This window comes from Anser anser (genome assembly GCF_964211835.1).
Source record: "Anser anser genome assembly, chromosome: 7".
NCBI classification, from domain to species: Eukaryota; Metazoa; Chordata; class Aves; order Anseriformes; family Anatidae; genus Anser; species Anser anser.
The window spans coordinates 37,887,194-37,908,197 of record NC_139727.1 but is presented as its reverse complement, the minus strand read 5'-3'; the positions used below and the strand labels follow the sequence as shown (position 1 = coordinate 37,908,197).

At 55.8% G+C, this 21,004-nt stretch overlaps 2 protein-coding genes across 5 annotated transcripts in view; one reads left to right on the top strand and one right to left on the bottom strand.

The window, feature by feature from the left end:
* The window catches only part of FAM53B (family with sequence similarity 53 member B), a 45,388-nt gene extending 36,171 nt beyond the window's left edge, over nt 1-9,217 (top strand). For all 3 annotated transcript variants that reach the window (XM_083844574.1, XM_083844576.1, XM_083844575.1), the window contains one exon: nt 5,451-9,217. In XM_083844574.1, coding sequence (XP_083700700.1) covers nt 5,451-5,795 — 345 coding nt within the window. In that variant the 3' untranslated portion in view covers nt 5,796-9,217. The remainder of the gene's footprint in view (nt 1-5,450) is intronic.
* Nucleotides 9,218-11,002: 1,785 nt separating this feature from the next.
* LHPP (phospholysine phosphohistidine inorganic pyrophosphate phosphatase) overlaps nt 11,003-21,004 on the bottom strand; it is an 84,076-nt gene continuing 74,074 nt past the window's right edge. For both annotated transcript variants that reach the window (XM_083844580.1, XM_083844581.1), the window contains exon 7: nt 11,003-11,787. In XM_083844580.1, coding sequence (XP_083700706.1) covers nt 11,697-11,787 — 91 coding nt within the window. In that variant the 3' untranslated portion in view covers nt 11,003-11,696. The remainder of the gene's footprint in view (nt 11,788-21,004) is intronic.

The following is a 21,004-nucleotide window of genomic DNA, read 5'->3' as shown; positions in this document are numbered from 1 at the left end:
TCGTTACGAATGGATACTGGGCCGAGAGGCTGAGCCCCAGCGTGCGGGATGCTGGGCACGGGTGGGACGGAGGAGCCCCGCCGAGCGCTGCCGCTCGCTCGCCGGTTTCATGCGTCTCCCTGCCCGCTTTCTGCCTCCTGGGTTTCGGGGTTACGCCTCTTCTGCGTTTCCCTGGGGCTGTGCGGCACCAGCGGGATTCCTGCTGATGGCTCACGCAGCGGCTTCTTCCTTTTGCATCGGTGGAAACCCGCTGAAAATCCTCACTGTGGTTGGGGCAGCTCCAGAGCTCCGGAGACGAGAATAAAGCTGTGAGTGGAACCAGGTTAACTCTCCCAGTCCCAAAGGCAGCGTTAATGCTGAAGGCTTCATCAAAACTGCCTTCTTTTATTTTTGTTGGTTTTATTACTGCGGTGTGAAGCAACTTGGTAGGATAATAGGTATTTCTTTGCCTGCTCGTGAAAAACTGTTTTTCACACCAGGCAGAATAAAAGCAAAATTGTCTGTGAAAGCTGCAGACCTTCAATGCAGCATCCACGCAGACAGCCAAACGCCGGTGCCCGCTGGTGCAAAATTAGGATCGGGGCCGTGTAAATATTCCCTTTCGTTAGGGGATGAGCCCTCCCCTGGCTGGCCGGCGCCCCAGGACTTGTTTGGCAGCGCGAGGAGGTGGGTGCCTGCACACCGAGTTACTGCTGGGGACCCGCACGGGATTTTGGGGTCAGTAATGCCCGAGGGATGGCCCCGGCTACCCGGGATGGAAATGTTCTTCCACTTCTTTCCCCCGTGAGCTCAGCAGCGCGCTGCACCTGGAGCTGTGCCCGCCGGCAGCTCAATGCCTCGATAGATACATGCAGAAAAAAAAACGTGGATGGGTTTGAGCTGCCTGACGCAGCAACGCCCGGGCCTCTTCCCCAACCTCTAACCCGACTCCGGCCCCGCAGCAGACACCCAGGGCTCAGTTTGCGTTCCGTCTCCCCTATAACAGCCCTCTGTGTTTTTTCTCCTCAGGTATTTCGGTCGTTTCTTCCCCGACACTCCATCCATCACCGGGAGCCCGGCCCGCGGGCGGCGGTGCCGGTGTCAGACCTGCAGCCCCCCGGCGGCGGTGTTGATTTTGGAAGCGGGGGCTGCAGCGGCTGGCAGCGCTCAGCCGTCGGGGGAGGCAAAAAAACCAGCGGGCGGGGCGCTCGCCCTAAAACCAGCCCCGGGAGAGCTCGGCCTGGGGATGAGGTCTGAGGAAACGGTGAGGCGGAAGAGCCTTGAACCCGAGCGAGGCACAGATGTGTGCGCGTGTGCCTGCTGTGCGCCACAGCGGCGGCCGCGATGAGGTTACGCAGAGCTTTAGAGACAAAGGAAGCCCGTTTTTGTCTGCAGCCACGGGGTGCTCGCCGGCAGCACGAGCGCGGGGCGTGCGGGATGCAGGTGCCACGCGGGACGTCGCCGTGCCCCGGCCGATCAAAGCAGCAGACAGCGATCGAGGACTGGGGGCGAGGGCGCCTTGCAGCAAGGGGCTGACAAACAGGAGGCGTTCGCCTCCCACAGCGAGCAGGGCAGAGGGGTCCCCGCGGCTTCGTTCCACCAAAGGGCGGCCGGGACGGGGACACCGGCGTGGGCTCAGCAAGCCCTCTGCAGCAGGGAGGCGGCGCGCCTCGCCGGTGCCTTCTCGCTGCGGGTTATTTCCAGCTTTCTGCAGAAACTGTAGCGCAGTGTGCTAACGGGAGGTGATGACAGCAGAGTAGGTAGGGCCGGGATCGCTGACAGCTCGTAGGGTCGCACCTTCGCTGAGAAAATTGCGGCAATAACCTGGCAGGGTGGAAAAAAAAAAAAAAAAAAAGGGGGTTGTGCAAAAGCCACTCCGAGCGTTTCGCCACGGGGCTCACGGGCGTGCTAATATTTATTCTAGCGCAGGCACCGGGGTCTCCTTGTTTGAGGGAGACGCGTTTCGGGGAAAAACTCACAGTCGGTTATTTTATGAGGGGGAGAGTTTTACGGAGAAGTGTTACCGAGGAATTTCTCCGCCTTTCTCGCTCTCAAGGCTGCCAACATTCAGCCCGCATCCCTGCCTGCCGGGCGCACAGGCAGCGGGAAGGAAAAACCTATAGAAACTTGCTCCAAAACCTATGGAAAAGGATGGATGCGGGGGGTGAACCAGTTCCTGCAGCTCCTGCCCCTCAAAATCCCGAATAAAACCTGGAATGGAAAATGCGAGGGACTTTAGGAGCACTTGTCCTTCGTGGCCCAGCGTCGAGCAGTCACTGTGTTTGCTGTTGGCCGCTTCTGGAGCTCCTAGCTTTTGGTCCCCGCGCGTCGTGGAGCGTCGTGGAGCACCAGCACCCCCTCTGCGAGGCGGACAACGCGCCCTGAGCCTGCCCACCACCGCGCAAGAAGCTCTCGGCTCCGGTGGCTGGCCGGCGACGGTGGCCGGTGGCTCCGCGGCTCGTTTCAGGCGGTCAAAAGTTTCTCACTCGTGTCTTCAGCCAGTTCTTCGGAATCCGGCAGGGTGTCTGGGTCCCTGCGTGCTCCTGGGGATCAGCAGCAGCCTTGCCGCCCTTCGCACCCATCTCCTCTCCGAAAGGAGCTGGGAGCTGGGCTCGGTTAGCAGAGGGCGGCGAGCGGAGGGAAGGAACAAGCTTCTGGAAGCGCCAGGGTTTTATTTGTGAAAGGGATTTGCACTTCTGAGAGCACTGTTGACTTTCGGGAGCCGTAGGCTTTGAAGTGCCCAGATCACTTTCGGAAACACGCTCGCAGGTTTTTCTTAAGTACTTCGAAAACTGCCTCTCGTGTCCTCGGGCCTCCTCCGGGCGCGGCGGGAGTTACAGGTTGGCCGTTGACCAGCGCGCGGATCTCTGCGGGAAGCTTCCTAGAAGGCAGGCCACGTGGAAGGGCACAGCTCATGTTCAAGGTCTGGAAAAGTTCAAGATTTGGCCGGCTGCTGCCTCATCCTCTGCGATGACCCGTTTTACGGCGGCGCGTCGCTCAGCGTAGTGCCCAAAGCCTTGCACACCTTGGTGTGGATTCAGCCCCATTTGGTTTCGAAAGAAATAATCGGAGCGCGAAGGAGGCTTTGACCTAAATCCCACGGGAGATAACATAAGGGGATGATGTGGCTTCAGCCAGAGCCCGGGGTAGGTTATTTTGGTGGAGTTACTCCCGGCTTAGCTGCGTTTGAAAAGTACCCAAGGAACAAAGGCCTGGAGCGAATACGCCTCCTGTTCCCGGGAACGCCGATCGGGGAGTTTGGGGTCAGGCTGGCTCCTGCCTGAGGAAACGTGCCCCGGCCTCTCGCTCGGGGTGCCTGCTGGCCGCGCGGCACCGAAACTCTCCCGGTTACTCCAGTGCCTCTTTGTCCTGGCTCGTGGAGAAGGCCTGGGTGGACACGGCGCGGGGACCTGCCGTCTCCCAGGCACATGGGTGCCCAAACGGCTCTCTTACAGCCTCCTGCTGCCGCAGGCGATGCCAGCAGTGACTCCAGTTTGACAAGGCGCCTAACCCACATCTCCAACCCAGCTGGGCTTCGTGTCCTAGTCGCCTGCCCTCGTTCTTCCCCCTTTTGGTGTCTTCAAGCTAAACCTCACCCTTTTTAGACCCTTCCTTGGAGGCCAGCTCAGCCGCACTCCCCCTCCTTGCTGCTCCGGGCTCTCGAAGAGCTGCTGACACGCGGCTTGCAGATTTAACCAGGCCTCTAACCCCCCACCCAGGCCGCTCAAGAAAATACAGACTGATGCCTGAAGCTGGTGAGGCCTCTGGGGAATCCCCTTGGCTCGTTCATCCCACCGAGACGTGAGCTGCTCATAACTCGTCATGGTCTTGCACCTTTGCAGTAGGCCTCTCCTGCGGTCAAGGCCTGAGCCAGGTACCCGTGCCGGGGTCTTCTCGTCACGTCTGTTTGAGTCGACTCTGTACAAAGCCCACCCCAAGACGGGCGAGGAATGTCGGAACCAGGAGCCCCCGTCCACTGCAAATATGCTTCAGCTCTCAAAGCACACACAAATCCCACGTGAGCAGAGGAGAGCTTATGGAGACGGGAGAGCCGAACGCTTGTTCATGGAGTTTCTAAGGATCTCGGGGCCATGGGTTAGGCGAGCTTCTTCAGCTAGCGAGAGCGCTCCTTTCCCCCGTCATTTCGTGGATGCACATTTGAAAGCTGCCCACTGGAGCACCGGGACATAAATAGTGAGCAGCTTTGTCGGGGTGGGAGCACACACGTGCCTGCTCTGCGCCTGGTTCCTGTCGGTGCCTGCCCCTTACGGGGTCCTGTGTGGTGCGGTGCAAAGCCAGCCCTGGCCGTATGGGAGAGGGCGCCCCGGGGCAGCCGGAGCACGGGGCTGACGCCCGCGGGTCGCGGCAGAGGATGAACGCGCCTCCCCAGTCCTGCTGCAACACCCGGGGAAAGAAAGGGGGGGGAAAACGACTTCTTCAGCGCTCACAAGTGCCCCCGGGGCACAGCCCGAGCACGTTATCTGGCGTTTGGTCTGGTGCAACGCCTAAGGCCAGAGCGGTGGGTGCACAGAGCGGGCTAAAACAGGCGCTTGGGGTAGGATGTGGCCAGGCCGTGTTGCTGTGGAGCGAGTGCTTGGTGCCGCAGCGCCTCACGCTTGGTTTGCAGCCCGGCCTCTTGCGAGGGCGTCCGCGGGCTGCTGAGATGCTCCCCGGGCTCTCGTGGCGTGTCTGCCTTCTGCCTGCTATGGGCACGTGCGCGGCCCCGCAGCCAGCATCAGCAGGGTGCCGGCTGTACTTCGCCTTGCGTCGCTACGTAGAGGTTAGTTTGCTCCTTAAAAAGCAAAGCGGAATGGGTCCGGTCAGGTGCTTGTGTTGGTGCCTCCTGGGGAGGCTGTGGGAGCTTCGCTGGGGGGGATTTTGAATGCTGGGAGCTCCTCATCGTCCTTAGGATTTTGAGGCCATTGTGAGGAAGTGACGAGACGTGAACCGCATCAAGTTTTTGGGAAAGGCATCGGGCCACGGAGCCTTTTCCATGACCAGGATGAGAGGCAGAGAGCCCACCTTGGGGTGCCTTTAATAAGGGCGCGTGGTCGGGACATACCCCAGTGGAGGGCTTAGCAGGGGCTAACGTTTCCATGAACTGCTTTCAAAAACAGAGTTTTCAGACAGACTCGCTTCATTTTGGCGGAGCAGCTCGGCACTGCCCTACTCGTGTGCCGTGGAGGTGCGCGGGGTGGCGGCAGAAACGGGGCCGGGGTGTCTGAGTTGGGTGCCATCGCCTGCTGCGTGGGCTGGGCTGGGCGCTGGAGGGTTGGAGCTGGCAGGGACGCGATGTTTTCATCCCTGAGTATTTTGGCCGATCCGTTCGTTTCTTTCCAGGCTCGGGGGCTCGCAGGTTTGGTGGCCGTGGGGACGTCTAAACCTCAGCGCGGCTTTTAGGATCCTTTTAGGATCCCCTCCCGCGCCCGTCTCAGCCGCCCCTCTCTCTCTCTCTCCCCTTGCTCTTGCAGAACCGCCAGACTTTCAACAGCCTCAGCTGCCTTAGCGCCGCGGCGGAGGACGGCGCCCAGCGGCTCCCCGACGCCCGGCCGTGGCCCGCGGCCGGCGGCCCCGCGGAGGTGATGCCGGGCAGGACCCCCGCCTGCACCCCGGTGCCGGAGCCACGCTCGCGGGGCGAGGAGCGCCGGGCGAGCCGGGATGACCTCTCCTGCGAGGAGTCCGACTGCGGCGCAGCCGAGGACGAGGGCGGAGGGAAGGAGGAGGACGCGGCGCCCTGGCGAGGTGGCGGGGCGGGCGCCGAGAGCCCCTTCCAGCTGGATGGAGAACTCGACATCGAGCAGATCGAGAACAACTGAGGGCACGGGGCCGGCAATTTGGGGTCTGGGGTCGCCAGCATGGCGCCGTGACGTTCTCCCAGGGGTCTCCCTGGGGTCTCCCTGGCGGTGGCCTCCTCCCGCCAGCCGTAGGGGACGAAGCAGCTTTGCCAAAATTTCATCAGGTATTTAGAGCAATTTTGTGTGTGTGTGTGTGCGTGCGCGCGTGTGCGTGTGTAAATGTTGAAATTCTTTGTAACTACTGTAGCCAGATATCAGCTAGTTTGGGCAAACTGCCCGTCAGGCTTTGGAGATGAGGTACGGAGAGCTCCAGAAAACTCACAGCTCTCTCTTTTGGCCTCCGCCGGCGAGGAAACAACTCGTGCAGACGTAGGGTTGCGGCTGAGGGATCCGGCCGCAGCCTCCCAGTTCGCCCCTGCGCTTGTTTGTAAAGCAGAAGGAAAAAAACCACCACGGGGGCGGACTGGAAACCTGGGGGAAGGACGAGGGCATCGGCTGAGCTTTGCCAAGCAGTGGCTGCGGGGTGGCCGGGGCTCCCCAGCCTCTGCTCCCGGGCTGCCACCGAGCCGGACACAGGCCCAGGCCCTGGCAGGAGCCGGGGAAGGCGCCGGGTGCCGAAGCGAAGCCGTCCCCATCCCGCACGGCCCCGTCCCTCCCTGCCAACCCTCCCGTCCCTGGCAGTGCCATCGGATGGAACCCGCGAGTACTTTGCTGAAATTTGATAATGGTAAGAGCTGGATTTTTTTATTTTTTTTATTTTTTTTAATTTTCCTGACGAGGAGCTCACGGGCTGCCTCGCCCCCGCCGCCCCAGCAGCGCTCGGATGCCTTCCTGCCATGCTTTTTTCTTCCCAGCCCCTCTCTCACCCGCTGGGACAGGGCCCCGCTGGGTGCCCCTGGGGGTAATGCGCCCACCCAGCGGCGGCTCTGCCCGCGGCGCTCCCGGCCGTGACGGGGGTCCGTGTCCAGTACCGTGGGATTACTTGACGAAAGTAAGCTGTCAAAACGCTGAAAATTCAGGTAGCAGCACTGGAAGCTTCTCCTCTCCCTGTGCCTTTTGGAAGCACAGATAAAGCGGCGAGCGTTACGTGTGTACGACAGGCAATCCTCGGGAAAGTAAGCTGTCCGCTCGCTAACAGCTTTAGAAGAACACCTGCTTTTTTTTTTTTCCTCTCCCCCCCTCCTTTTATTTTTTTAATTTAAATCTACAGGAAAGCTGTAGGAGCGGCTTCCAGCATCGCCTGCAGGTTCCTTGGGGCTCACGGGTTGTTTCCCGAGTTCTGCGAAAGCGAGAAAGGAAAACCAATTCCTAGACCCCGACACCGATTCGGGCAGGTGCCGTTTTTGGAGGGGCTCGGCACCCCCGTCGGAAAACCCTTAGGAGCCTGTCAGTCAGAAGAGGCTGAAAGCCTCCGCTACAGGTTTTATTAATCGTTGCTGGTTTTGTTACTGCACTTTTTTCGACGGTGGCTCGGGGTGCGTGGGCGTCCCCCCTCGCGGTGGGAGCCGTCAGCTCCATCGCTCTACGCCTCCCGCCCGACGGCACGGCAGAGCTTCGCAGAGCCCGGCAGGCAGGGCGAGCCCGCACACATTTGGGGTCTCTTCATTTCGGGGAATCCTCCAGCTCCTTAAAGTGTCCCTGTTAAGACATCCCGGTTCAGTTTTCAGCCCGCCCGTTGTGGAAGGGCCGGCGGCACGCGGTGGCTACCAGCCCGCGTCCCCGGGAGCGTCGTAAGCGGCTCTGAGTCTTCCTGCTGCCCCCACCCCGCCACAACTGACACGGTCCCGGCTTCAGGGTGGCCACGGGCACCTCCTCAGCCGGGTCCCCACCCACCAAACCCGACAATGCCCCCAGAGCCGCGGCTGGGCATCGTGTCCAGCACCGCGCCGCGGCGATCCGGCGCTGCCCCTGGCTCCCGCGGGCCCCGGGGCGCGCTCTTGCCTATGCATAACGGGGACTGTAACTCACAAGGGCTTCTGTCTCCTCTCCAAGGGCTGCTCCCCGTGCCGTGCCCCCCCCCAGGCGGCAGGAGGGTGCCCAGACGGACCCCTACCCAGCCGTACCCGACACAGACGTAGCACACAGTTTACACGCAGCACAACCCGTTTGCCTTACTCAAGACGCTTCTCCAGTGAGTCGTGGCCTTACCCTGGGCGCGCGAGCTTAGACGCAGACTGCAGTTAGCTACGGTTTGTAGGCCACAGCGGGGCTCCGCTGGGCGTTCCCTTGTTGGTTCCGTGTGATTCCATGTACTTGTTTTCAGTTTAAGAAAGCCTTACTTTTAAAAAAGGTTTTTTTTTTTTTTTTTCTCTCTCTCTCTCTCTCTGTAGAGGTTAAAAAAAAAAAAACACATTTGTGGATTTATATATATATAAATATATATATAAATAAAATAATGAAAAATATTAAATATAATATAGTACGTGCCTCAGATTCAGGGGACATCCTGTTGATTGTAAAGCTAGCAGCGGCGGCGCTCCTCGGCACGCGGTGGAAGCCGGGCGAGAGCCGCCCCGTGCACCGCAGCGACACCAGCTGAAAAGCAGGGCGCCCCCCCCGGGGGGGCTGCTTCGGGTTTTTAAAGGACTTCACCTCTCACGCAGATGCTTTGGTAACCCCCGCGGCAGATCCCTGCCGCCTGCCAGAATGTGATTTTAAAATAATATGCAGACACCTGACCTTAGCCTTTGCTAGGTAGCTCACAGGCTCGGTATCGGGAAGATATTTGGGGACTTGCTAAAGGCACGGCCCAACCCGCACAGCAGCCATTGCAGGACAATAACAAGCTTTAGCAGCAGCAATAAGGTTTCATCAGTGCGATTCCTGAAAAAAAACAAAACAAAAACCACACAGGATTTTAACGGGAAAATTCCTAGCACCGGTAACACACGCGGGGAGCTTGCTCTGTGTGTGCAGTTCTTTGAGCCTGTTCTATGAAAGATTACATCTTAAAAAAAAAAAAAAAAAAAAGACAAAAAGAAGCGTTTGTAACATAGATTGTAATTTTTCATGTTATAGCGTAGCCTATTTGGCCAATAAAGTCGTGTTTCAAGTGCATTGTTTAAAGCTCCTGGCCGAACAGGATGGCAGACGTACGTAGGACATTAGAGGATTGTAGCAGTGCTTTACGGAGTTTATGGTTTTGATGTTCAAGAAATCAAAAGAAGAGGATGGCCAAAAAATAAAAATAAAAATAAGCCTTCTGAAGCTATGACCTGTAGTAGCAAAGCCTCCCTGTTACTTGCACAAGCGCAGAGGTATGTGCGTGCACCCGGGGAGGGGCTGCCGAAGGCGCCCCCGCCGTTGCAGGCTGCCCTCTCCCCGGGCGGGCGAGAAGACTGCTGATTTGTACCCTCTCCATGACTTGATTGCACTAGAGCAGCTCAGTCTCAGGAAATTGCTTGTTACTTTTACTGTGTAAATAAAGCTTCCTGGTTCAATAACCCCCGGCCGGGCCGGCCGGCGTCTCGCCTCTCTGTGCTCCCGCGGCCGGACGCGCCGGGGTCGGGGGGGCTCTCTCGCGGGGTCGGTGCCAGGTATGGATGTCCCTGCCCCGAGTCGGACCACAAAAACGGGCATTTTGTGGTGCTGTGCACAGGGAGACGCGGTGCATCCCCCCCCCCCAGGGGGTCTGGGGGAGAACAACCCCCCGGCTCCGTGCAGCCCAAAGAGGTGACTGTGAAACGCGCCTCGAAGCTGGAGCACCACGCAGCACTTCACGCTCTGTGTTTAAGGTCAGGGATAACGTCCCACCCCGTAAAATAAAACCAAAAGCTGAGCTAGACCAGGAGCCCACGGCGGGGTAAAGGCACGGGGGGGGGGAACTCCCTGGGGAAATAGGGCAGGAGCCACCTGCAGCCTTCGTGCGCAGTAACTCGCTCTGTAGAGCCGAACGGAGAAGGGCTGCGCTTCCGTAAGGGAGCAAACAACGTAAAAAGCCTCAGGACAGACAGGCAGGATGTTTAGCTGCCTAAATTTAATCCGATTGAAGCGATAGGCTCAGTGTAACAGAGCAAAAAGGAAGAATTACAGGATAAAAAAACTTCTCGGTGCCCCATCACGGCCCTGATGTTGGACCGGGCTTTCAGGCGCCCTTCACGTGTGCGTGGATGCGCACAGCGCTGTAGACTTTGGCTGAACCGCTACCCGGAGGATGAAGGATACAAAAACAGAATGAAAGACTGCACTAAGGTCATTTTCCCAGATGCAGTTTACTTTATTATAATTTAATTCCTAGCCCACTTTCCCCTTCTGTCCCCACGGGGTGCAGTGGGGCTCAGCAGCCAGCCGGTAGCTCTGCAGGCAAGCAGCTCCAACGCGCCCGGCTGCGGCTCGCGGGCTCCTCCAGAAACACAGAGCAACATTTCGGTGTCCTTCAGCAGCTGGGGCGACCTCACGCTGCTTCGACTGTCGGAAACACGGCAGGAATTATCACTCGCCTCCTTGCAAACTCCAAAAGCAGCAGCCGAATGCAGCCAGAGCACGCTGCCCGAGCGCATGTGTATGTGTGCACACGCACACACGATTACGTGTGTTTGAGTAACCTTCCCGTGGTCCCACAGGAGGCCTGGAGCAGGTTAAAATTCAAACGGCCTCATTCCTTTCCACTCTACAGCACAAAGCCTGAGAACCAAGGGGGTGCAGAGCTGCTGACCAAGCTGGCTGACAGGGGACTTGTGCCCCTGAAAGGGCGATCCTCGCAAAGGTGGGCTGGGCACCCACGGGGGCAGGGGATGCCAGGAAGCGATCCCAAATCTCTAATTCCTCTCCCCATTTTGAGCCCCCGCCCCTTCTTGCCAGGTGCAAGGTGTGCAGGTGCTAGCGGGCAGGCTGCAAAACTGTCAGGCGAGGGAGAAACAAATCCCCGGGCATCCACCAGTCGCTGCTCAGCGGCGCATCCCCTCGGGCACGCCGAGCGCTGCCCAGCAGCAGGCCGTGGCTGCGCTGGGGGTGCAGGTACCCCACGGGCACACGGTGCTGGTGCAGGATGTGTCTGGAGCTGTGTGAGGGTTGGTGCCGACCAGGATTGGAGCAGGAGAAGGCAGGAAACCCGTGTCCCGCTGAAACCTGCGTCTGCCTGCCAGACCCCTCTGAAGGAAAGGAAAAGCCATCAGCCCCGTGGCCCCACCGGCGAGGTGCTGCGTGCCAGCTTGTTCCTAGGAGAGCATTTCAGATCCCACAGAAACCCCTGCCGGTGCCGAGCCAACTGAACACAGCAACACCAGGGCTAGCTTCACAGGACTGTGTTTATTACTGACACGAGGACACAATTATTCCATGATTTGTCACAGCATTACTGAATTCCTGCGCTCTAACCCAGGGCAGTACCAGACAGCGGCTAATCGGGGCAGAAACCCAACTACCAGCTCGCCGAATGTGCCTGGTGCTCTCCCACGGCAGGGATTTGTGATGCCCGTACCTCTGCGGGAGCGTGCTGGTATGCAGCCAGACCCCGCAGAGCCGTGCCGGTCTCCTCCACCCTCAAGGACATCCTCACCCCGCCTCAGGCACCTCAAATGGCACAGCGCTGGCGAGTTACACAGCAAAGCAAAAGGGTCTGGGTTTTGAAGCCATCCCTGCTCCTCGAGGAGCTCCGAGCTTCACCCCAGTGGCTGGAGTTAGGCTGGGTCAGACGGAAAGAGCCCGGTGGCACGCGGTGCTTCTGGGACTGCTCATTCCGTCCGTGCTGGCGCTTGTACGGCACCGAGGGGAGGAAACCTCAAGAAGTGCACAGAGGACAGAAGATTCAGCGTCCCCCCTGCTGAGGTTAGTATCTGGTTTTAGTACCTTTACGGGGAACGTTTGGAAACACAGGTGCTGCGCACCCGTGGGAGATGGAGAGCGCAGACTGAGCAGCTGGTGGCAGCGCGACGTGCCGGGCCTCGTCCTTGATCCCGCAGCTCCGCCACCGCGCCGCCGGTGCTACAGCTGGCCGAGGATAACGTCGACCGCCTCGGCCAGGTTGTTCACATAGGCGTCAGGCTTCACCTGGGGGTGGTTTTCATCACAAGGCCTGCGAAGGGGACAGAAGGGACAAGTGAGGGAGGGCAGGCTCCTGGCCGGGGTCCTTCTGCGTCTGCTCGCAGAGCCCGGGGTAGCTCAGGGGTGGCCCCAAATGGAGCACCCCTGGCTGAGCAAGGGTCTCAGAGTCCTCTTTTCTGTTCTTCCTCCCTTATCCCCTCTCCTCTCCCTACCTCCCTCACGTTCTGACCTTCCCTGTGTGCTACAGCAGATCCCATGTACTTGCGTTGGCTATTTTACTGGGCAAAGCCTTGTGAAGACGATGCTCTCCATCCTCACCTAACTAATCAAAATGCACGCACTGTGGTTTTACACGGCACGTTTTCACTCAGGTGGCAGCAGTATCAGACAAGGATCTCTGAGAGGACACCTCACTGCAAGCCTAGGATCCTAGGAAATTGTGTAAATAATTATTGTCCCATATTTTTTCTCTAGAAATAGGTAAGGAAAAGAATAATTCACTTCTGACCCAGAAACATGGTCTGCACGCAGCTGGAATGAACGGGAAGGCTCTGCTGGGGCTGAACGCTGCAGGACCAGCACCTTCCTGTAAGCGTAGTGGTGGTGGTTCCCCCTGTGACCACGAAAGGGGTCAGACTCACACTGCCATGCAAGTCGCGACCCCAGAGCAGAGCAGCTTCAAGCCACATTCGCAGCGATTTCAGACACCGGTGGCCGTGGGCACAGAGGCGCCGTCCTATTTAATGATTCGGCCGGGAGAGGGGCGGACACGGGAGGCAGCAACAGCCCGGTCAGCTCTTCCAAACCTCATGGCCCTCTTCTGGCTCTGGGGCTGAGAAAGCCAACAGCTGCTGAACAAAAACCATATGCATTTTTTATGCTTTAATGGCTTTCCTCTGGGAAAGAGAGGGGAGCCCTCGCGTCCAGCTCCTATCTCTCTTGATTCCTGTAAAGGGCAAAACTTTATTTAGCAAGGGCCGTTTTCTCAGTGAGGAAGACACGGCTCCCATTGGATGCATGGGAGCAGAGAGATTATTATTTTTGTTATTTACGATTTGCAGAATTTGTTGAGCACTTGTCTGTACAAGTACCAAGTTATTTCTTCAGTTCCAGCACTAAAGCTCCCCAGGGCTCTTTCCTTTCTGCTCATTTCTCAGCTGCGCTCCTCATTCCTGCCTCCACGAGCTCCTCACAAAGGCAGAGCCTCTCTCGGGAGCCCACGCTGCTCCAGATTTTGCTTGCTGGGAAGTTACAGCTAGGATCTAGAAAAGTTCCTGCTGTCCAGGCTTCTTTGTGCCACCAACAAAGTGGCGTCCGACACAGGGAGGCAGATTTTGGTGCTGGCTGCTGTGAAAGCATTTTATTTAAAAGGTGGAAGGTTATGCCATGGGTCTTTATTTAATTCCCCAAGTTCTATCTTGTTACGAGTCGAGGGTGCAATATGAGCAGTAATTATGATGATTTTTAAATTTTTTTTCAACCAAAGAAGAATTTATGTCACAGAATGCAAAGCAAGTTATTAAATACAATGGAGAAAAACCTTAAAATATAAACAGAGTTAAAATCCAGTACATACACAAGTTCCATGTGCCAATTATTACTCACTCCCTGATTTAACCAAGAGTCTTTTATGAATACAGAAATTTGGGATATGGTAAAATACTCAATTCTTGGCAATAATCCTTAATTTGAGTGGGGATCCAAAAAAAAAAAAAAGTAATGAACAAAACTTCTTTTCATTCTACACCCTGCAAAATGTTTCTTTCCTTGCTTGTACATTAAAAGAAAATTTTAAGACCTGCTTGAAAGGAAAGCTTCAGGAAATTGTCCGTTACACTGCACTCTGATCTATTAACAGGACTTTGCAGTTGGTATCTGTGCTAACGGTACAGAAATCCACCTGGAACCCAGCTTCTAAATACTGGTGAGCAAGGAGACACGCTGCTCGTGTGCTGTGGTAGGGCTGGGTGTATGTGTATATACCCCAACAGTACGAACTGGGAAGTGAGGCTCAGGTGCCACAACACTTCTGACAAGTTCGCTGCAGATTCAGGCCGCGCAGTTTGCAGGTGCTCCCAGTGGTAGGCACACCGCAGCCACCTCGGAGGACTGCAGCCAGCCCACGGGTAGCCCCTACAGCCCAGCAGCATCCTGCTCCGGACGTGGGCTGCATTGCCACCCGCTGCACCCCTGGTAGTCCTAACACATACCTAATATATACCTCTATATACCTAAAGTGATGCCTGCTCTTCTGCGTTACAGCCCCAAACCCTGCCGGGTCACACCTGCAGGGTTACCCTGGCCTACTCTTCGGCTGCCTGTGCTGCAGACAGACAGACAGACGGCTTCTCGCACAACACAAGAGTTTTGGTATTTTTAATAGCGTTAGGGGCTTTGCCCACAAGGAGCGAGAGGCCTCGGCAGCCCCGTGCAGCTGATGTCTCCCATGAGGGCACAGGGGTGCAGGCACAGCCCGGTGGCCACCTGCGTGGCCTGGCTCGAGCAAGGGCCCTGTGGCGGTGGGACTGGCCCTGGGACAAGGCGCTGTCCCCACACCGGCTAGCACCACCCCGGGGACACCACATTGATTTCATTTCGGCCCACGGCACGTTTGGGAGTTAGACTTTTGAGGCACTTCCTGTGCCTTAGATTACATCTGCTCGTCTCTGCTAAGAGGGGGGAACGCAATAAATCAACTGGCCCGGGCTCCGCAGGAAGGCAGAGCCCTGAAATACAACAAACTTCCCCACTCTCCTGCCTCCTCCTGAGGCTGAGCCGAGGAGCTCGTCTTCCTCTCAGTGCTACCCCAGGAGCCGATTCTTGTGGCCACGGCCTTTGTTTTGCAGAACGCTTTGTAACTCACAACTGCAACACATAGCCAAGAAACGTTGGTTTTTTTTTTTTTTTTCCCCAGCTCTTTCAAAAGGAACCTGCAAGCAATAATCCCCAAGCACTAACGCCGAGACACAAGCAGCCAAATGAACCTGAGGCCTGTCGGAAACGGGGTAGCAGAGGGCCGTGCCGGGAAACTGGGCCCGGGTCCGGGCCATGGGCACTGAGCGGCCGGGGGACGAGCCCTGCCGGGCTCAGCGCGTGTCCTGCACAGGCCTCGCAGGACAGGGCCACCAGGGCCGGGCAGGAACCTCACCAAGGGCAGATCTTTCTCCCCCAGCTTCAGCTTGGTTCCTCGTTCATTGACAATTGCTTATTTTGCCTTTATGAAAAGCTGCGCTAGGACAGGCATCACAACGGCAGGTCGCAAAACTGACGGTGAAGGTTATCGTTGAGCACTTTTCTCTTTCATATTCCAGAAATACAAAAACCTGAAAGAACGCTTAATCTGCTGGGTAAACTGAAGAATAAACTCAGATCGAACTAACTTGAAGATAAACTCCTTCTGGTTTTGTTTTACATGGGACTCCGGTTGCAGAGAAGAACATAAATCAAACTGACAGAAAATTATATTCTCTAGCTGAACATTGAGCTGTCAGCAATCTTGGCCAGTGCACAAACTCGCTTGTGAAAAATCAACTACAGCCTTGGGAAACCCTCTCTTCGGTGAAGCCTGGGCTCCTCGGAGCGATTTAGCTCCGCGGCCTAGCCGCACATTCGTGGGACGTTTTGCAGCCCGGGCTGGTCATGACAGCCCCCTGCTCCCTGTGAAATGAACTCGTGGCACTGGATTTCTGCATGGCCGCTGTGTGACCACCTCGCTGGTACAGGAGATGGTCAGGGAAAGAAGCGGCCAAGCACAGGCACCGCCCGAAATCCAGGGTGGCTCTCCTGGGTTAGGACTGCGCGATCATCCTACCCTCAAGCTGCAGAGAGAAAACCTGTCATGACACGGCAGTTTCAGGACTTTGAGGCAGCCTCTTTCCTCAGGAAGGCCTCTGCCAAGGCCTGGTGAGGAGCACGCCATCTCCTCGCCGAGGTCAGACACCCAAGCAGGGTGGGACCGTAGTGCCACCTGCCTGACCAAGCCCTCGCGGTACCAGCAGTGCTGCAGGTAGGACACCGTCACCCCCTGCACCTGGAGGTGACAATGCAACAGGCGAGCACTGTAGTGGACCAAATCTGTGGGATTTGGGGACACCTAATCCGTGCCTGCTCCTCAGAGCACAGAGAAAGGCAGAATACATTCTTACAAAGAAAACGCAGCCCAAAAAGATCAGTACGTTACAACACACAAAAGATCAAAGTATCTTTAGCATGGTGCGACATGGAAAGAGATCTGGAGACTTGGTAGTTACTCATGTCCGTCCAGGCACCCTCGGGAGAGGGCTGAACACCCTCCTCTCCCCAGGACCATTTGTCACTGTCAGTGCTGCAGAAGCTCAGCAGCTATCTATAGCCCCATGTGCTCCGAGCCAGATCCTCCGCCCATACTAAACTGGTTAGTTCAGATCAATGCTTCCATGTGAGACATCAAGGAAACAGCAGGAGCAGGCTCCTGCGGAAAGCTGGCTCGGCGATTTTAACTCTTCACTCGGCCTCTTGGTAAGAAAAGCTCTAGCACGGTACCAGGGCCACTGACTAGCAGGTAGAGATGGCTTCCTCCTGGTGAAGCACAAAACCACGTCCCAGATCCAAAGTGGCAGTGAAAGATGAGCTTCTGCAAGAAGAAGAAGGTTTGCTTAATGGCTGGGTGACATTTCCACTTGGACAGGTCTGCTCTGACAAGCTAGCTGCCCCGTGTAGGCCCAGCACCTGTCAGGATGGTCTTGAATTGCCCTGACCTGCTCTGTAATCTTCTGTGCCCTGTAAGCAGCTGCGATGGTATAACGGAGATATAATGGAGCGCCTGTGGTGGATGGAGGGATCTGGCTTGCATGTCCCTTTGCGAGAGCTACTAGGAGTCTTGAAAGAGAATGAAGCTACAAAGACATGCTAAAGAGAGCGGGGATGTGGGGACCAATACTTTTAGTCCATGGGTCAGGGTAGGCATCGAGCATCACTGGCAGCCCGCCCCGAGCAGCCCCATCACGGGGACCACGTCTGCAACAGGAATCTGAGCTGCAGCGTGTCTGTGAGGCAAACCGGGCCCGCTGGGTCCTGGGGTGTCCTGCGGGGCTGAGAGCCAAACGCCGCCACGGGAGCACGGGGGTGTTTTCAGTGTGCACACCGAACACGCACGTACAAGGAAACTCCACGTACCGGTCGGAACGGCTTTCCACATGCCTCAGTTACGCTCATTTCCAACAAAACATACGGAGAACAAAAAGGAAACAGCTGGATTACTGCGTGGACGAAATAGGAAAGGTTTAGCGGATGGACGTCTAAACGGAGGTGGTTGACACGGATGGTCGCGGCCACGGGGGTGAAAGCAGCTACACCGTTCAGATCAACCCGAGACCTGCAGAAACTTGACTTCGGAGACAAGCAGCTGGGAATTGATCAAGGCACGATTAGTATCACAGACTAAAATTAGCTTTTGCATAGTTCTTTAAGAATAGGGGTGGGTAGGAAAAACAACAGGCAGGGCCAAAGCAAGGCACAGAAGTTAATTTGAAAGAGACAAATGAGCTTGCATTCCAGCGTACAGAGCTGCAGTCATTTGGCAAACCTGATCTGTAACACTGCATGTCCCACGATCGCTGACCTTTTCAGCAGCACAGCTTTCTGTGAGAGCGAGCGAGAAATCATCCCCCCAAATCTCCCTGTGTTTGTACAAGGGATCTCTTTGTGTCACAACACAGAATTCCTGCTAACTCCCCAATTAAGCAGAATACACTCCCACTGCATAAAATTAGATAAAAAAGATTAAAACCATTCCTCCTGACAATGTATTCTTCAGGGGCTCTTACCATGGCTGTAAAATATGTGAGACAGAGTTTAACAAGATTTTCTTTATGAGGAATGTAAACAGACACTATTAACCTCTGCTGGTTTCTTTGGACAGATGCAATAACTTCAGTCAGGGCTACGAGTGAAAGTCCCGCTTTCACTGAACGTGCAATTTAATCAGCTCAGCACCGAACATCCAGATAAATCACGATGACTGGCAGCACACCACCGTGCAGCTGATGAATGCCTGTACAGCACGTTTCCTGATGCTATGATGAGACAAACGTGCCACAAAGGCACCTGATTAAACGTGTCCAGTGCTGGATCAGGTCCTAAAACCTGAGGGAACTCTGTACCTCGACCCTCATATCTCATGTCACACCCAGATATCCCCCAGAACAGAAAGAGAGGATTTTCTGGTTGAAACGCTAGATTTTGGAGAGCTGCTGCAATGGCTTTGAGAAGAAGCTAACACCTTTCTTTGTCATTTGGGATGATGATATTGCTCGTAGAGGTGGGCACCTTCAACAAAAAGCCCTAGCCATAAGCCGTGGAGCCAAGGACACCTCCCACTTTGCTGCAGGAGTTGGTGGCCCCTGGCAAGCACCTCGCTGTGCCATCCCCTCCTGGTCACCACGCCTGTGGGGCTCCAGGAGAGCAAACCCCTGCCAGAGACATCCAGCAACCTCCACCGCTCTTCTCTTGCCTCCCAGAAGAGTGCACAAAGCTAATTGTGTGTAATTGCAACTCGTTTAAATGCAAGCATCCACAAACAGGTAGAAATTACCAGCCAAATTGTTCGCTAACATCTGAGGGAAGCCTGTGGGCTTGCCTCTTAATTGGTCCCATTTAAGTTCAGCTGCTGCAGTTTTAACCCAACAGAAGGAACCAGTTTAGGTACAACACTTCTCCAGGCGACGCACCCAGGGAAATACTGAGACGGAATGGATAGGGAGTTATCTTCCTGCAAAAAATTAAAAAAAAAGCTTGGCTAATGCTAGGAAACATTACCTAGATATTGTTTGTATTTTCTGCATGTCAGTGCCCTTCCTGGTGGGAACACTCGTACTTTCCCAATGTACACGTGCTGAAAATGTAATTTGAAGCGTTGTGGTAATTTGTTTGTTTCTGATCACTTGGCTGCATGGCGATGCTGTAACCAATGAGCTCAGATACACAACTCCAGAAATAACAGCTTAAAACAGGATGCTGTGAATGCCGGAAGGCTGAAATAGATGCGTGGGGGAGCATTGGGTGTCCATGCTGCAGTTTGCTCCACCAGCAATTCCAGCAGGTCCTTTTATTCCAGCTCTGCACAGGAACCACGAGGTGCTGTGGCTGCTCAGTGCGGTGCTGGCAGAGCTGGCTCTGCTCTTCTGAGCCCCTGCACTCTTCTCAGTCGAAGAAGTGCCGTAGTGTTGAGTTGCTCCTACCCGTGCACCCTGTCACATCCCCAAACTCTTCTGTATGTCCGTGTCCCACCGAGCCAGCTGTCCCAGCACGCTCAGCACCATCGTTTCTCTCCCCCGGGCAGCTGAGGGCAGGCAGCGATGCCAGGGCAGAAGAGCTGGGGCGATGCCTGAACACCTTTGCCAGAGGGATGCTGAGAAGAAGAGGTAAGAGGAGCAGAGGTGACCAGGACAGATCACGGACTGGAGGCTGCCAGTGGGCATTGCACTGAGCTTTTGTTAACACAGCTCCGACCAATACTTCTCTTTACAGGCACGACCTCTACGCACACCAGTTGTACATTACCCCTTGAATAACCCCAGTCCCCTACCATCTCTTTACAATACGCCGTACCAGCCAGCCTCAGAATACACAGCGAGGAAGCGGATGACGGGGGCAGCCGTATTCCCCCACCCACCCCTATTTATTTTCTCTCTCAGGAAGTACAGCACATGTGAACGTGCAAGATTACAAGCTTTGGGGATTAAAAGTTTTGGAGGTCTTTGTATGGGCTGTATAGGACATACACAGACGTAGCAATATATAAAACCACCTTCTCCCACTACTTGAGTGATTCCACAAACCCTCCACGACTGCAGCTCGCGCACCCGTCCCTGGCGGTGACATCTCCAGGGTGCAGTAAATGGAAGCAGAGATTTACTGCTCCGAGTTTAACTCCACTGCCTTCACCAGAGCACCTCTGCAGTTGTACTAAGGGACACCAAAAAGTAACCAGGCTTGCTAAACCATGCAAAGCACTGCGCTAAACCCTGGGACTGCCAGTAAGCAGGGGTTGTGTGAGCGTGTCTAGCGTTTTGCCTAGCCCCTGGAGTGGGAATGGGAATGGGAACGGGAATGGGAATGGGAACGGGAACGGGAATGGGAATGGGAATGGGAATGGGAACGGGAATGGGAATGGGAAGCCTCTGTAGAGGTGCACCTTCACTCCTCTGCCCCCTGGGTTTTCCCCATCACGCTGGCCCAGACGCAGTGCCCCTGGCTTTGCCTGTCTATAAGCCAGATGCCGTGTCCAGGCTGCTCATGGGAACCTCTTCAGCAATCTCCTCCTCGTGACAGCGGGGCTCCTCCGAGAGCAAACATCCCATGTTCATCCCGTCTTCTCAGACACCAAGTCCGGATAGGAGAAATCCTCTGGCAGAGCAGATTTTTTTCCTGCTGCCTCTACCTAACAGAGATGACAAGCTCGTACCCGAGAACCAGCTCTTCCACAGCTAGAGTTAGGTGTAAAAAAGCTGGTCTTCACCACTGCCTAACTTTCACGCCAAGCTAACTGACATAAATCCTACCCCCGGTGCTGCATGCGGCCTGCCGGCACGTGGTGGGAACGAACCGCCGATGCCAGGCATGGCTGCGTAGGGGAACGGCCCCTGGCTGCGATGGGGGTGAGCTGAGGGATCAGGCGCTGCGTGTGGGTGCGCCTCGTGCCCCAGCGCAAGCACAGCCCAGATGTTTGCAATAAAAGCAAGTCTCCCTTCTCCCCCTCAAAAGTAAAGGGAACATTTGCTGTTTGCTGAGAAAATCGCAGAGCTGCCCCTGCTCTGCCAAACGACACGGCCTAACGGGGTGTTTGCAAGCACCGGGAGACTCGGCTTTGCCTGCTCGGTTTAATTATTGATGACCCGAGCGGCTCTGCCAAGTGACCTTACTCAATTCAGTAGAAAATCATTTTAAACGCCCCCAAGAAAGAATTTAGACACAAATAGTTCCTTGTGCACACACACAAACAGATGTGCGTCTGAAATGCAACCGGTGCCTCAGCTAGTAAAGGAACTTAATGTTACACAGGAGTGGGACTGAACGATTTCAGGGGCTGAATTTCAGGCTCAGCATCTTACTCTGTTAGGTGCTTTTAAAGACCTTAGCCTAGGAGAACGTTTCACTGCTTTCCTTTAACACATTGTTCACGTAATCCCTATTAAAGGTATAAAATGAATGCTGGCTCCTGCATTTGCAGAGCATTGCCGGGGGATTAAAGTCACAGAACCCGTCAGATC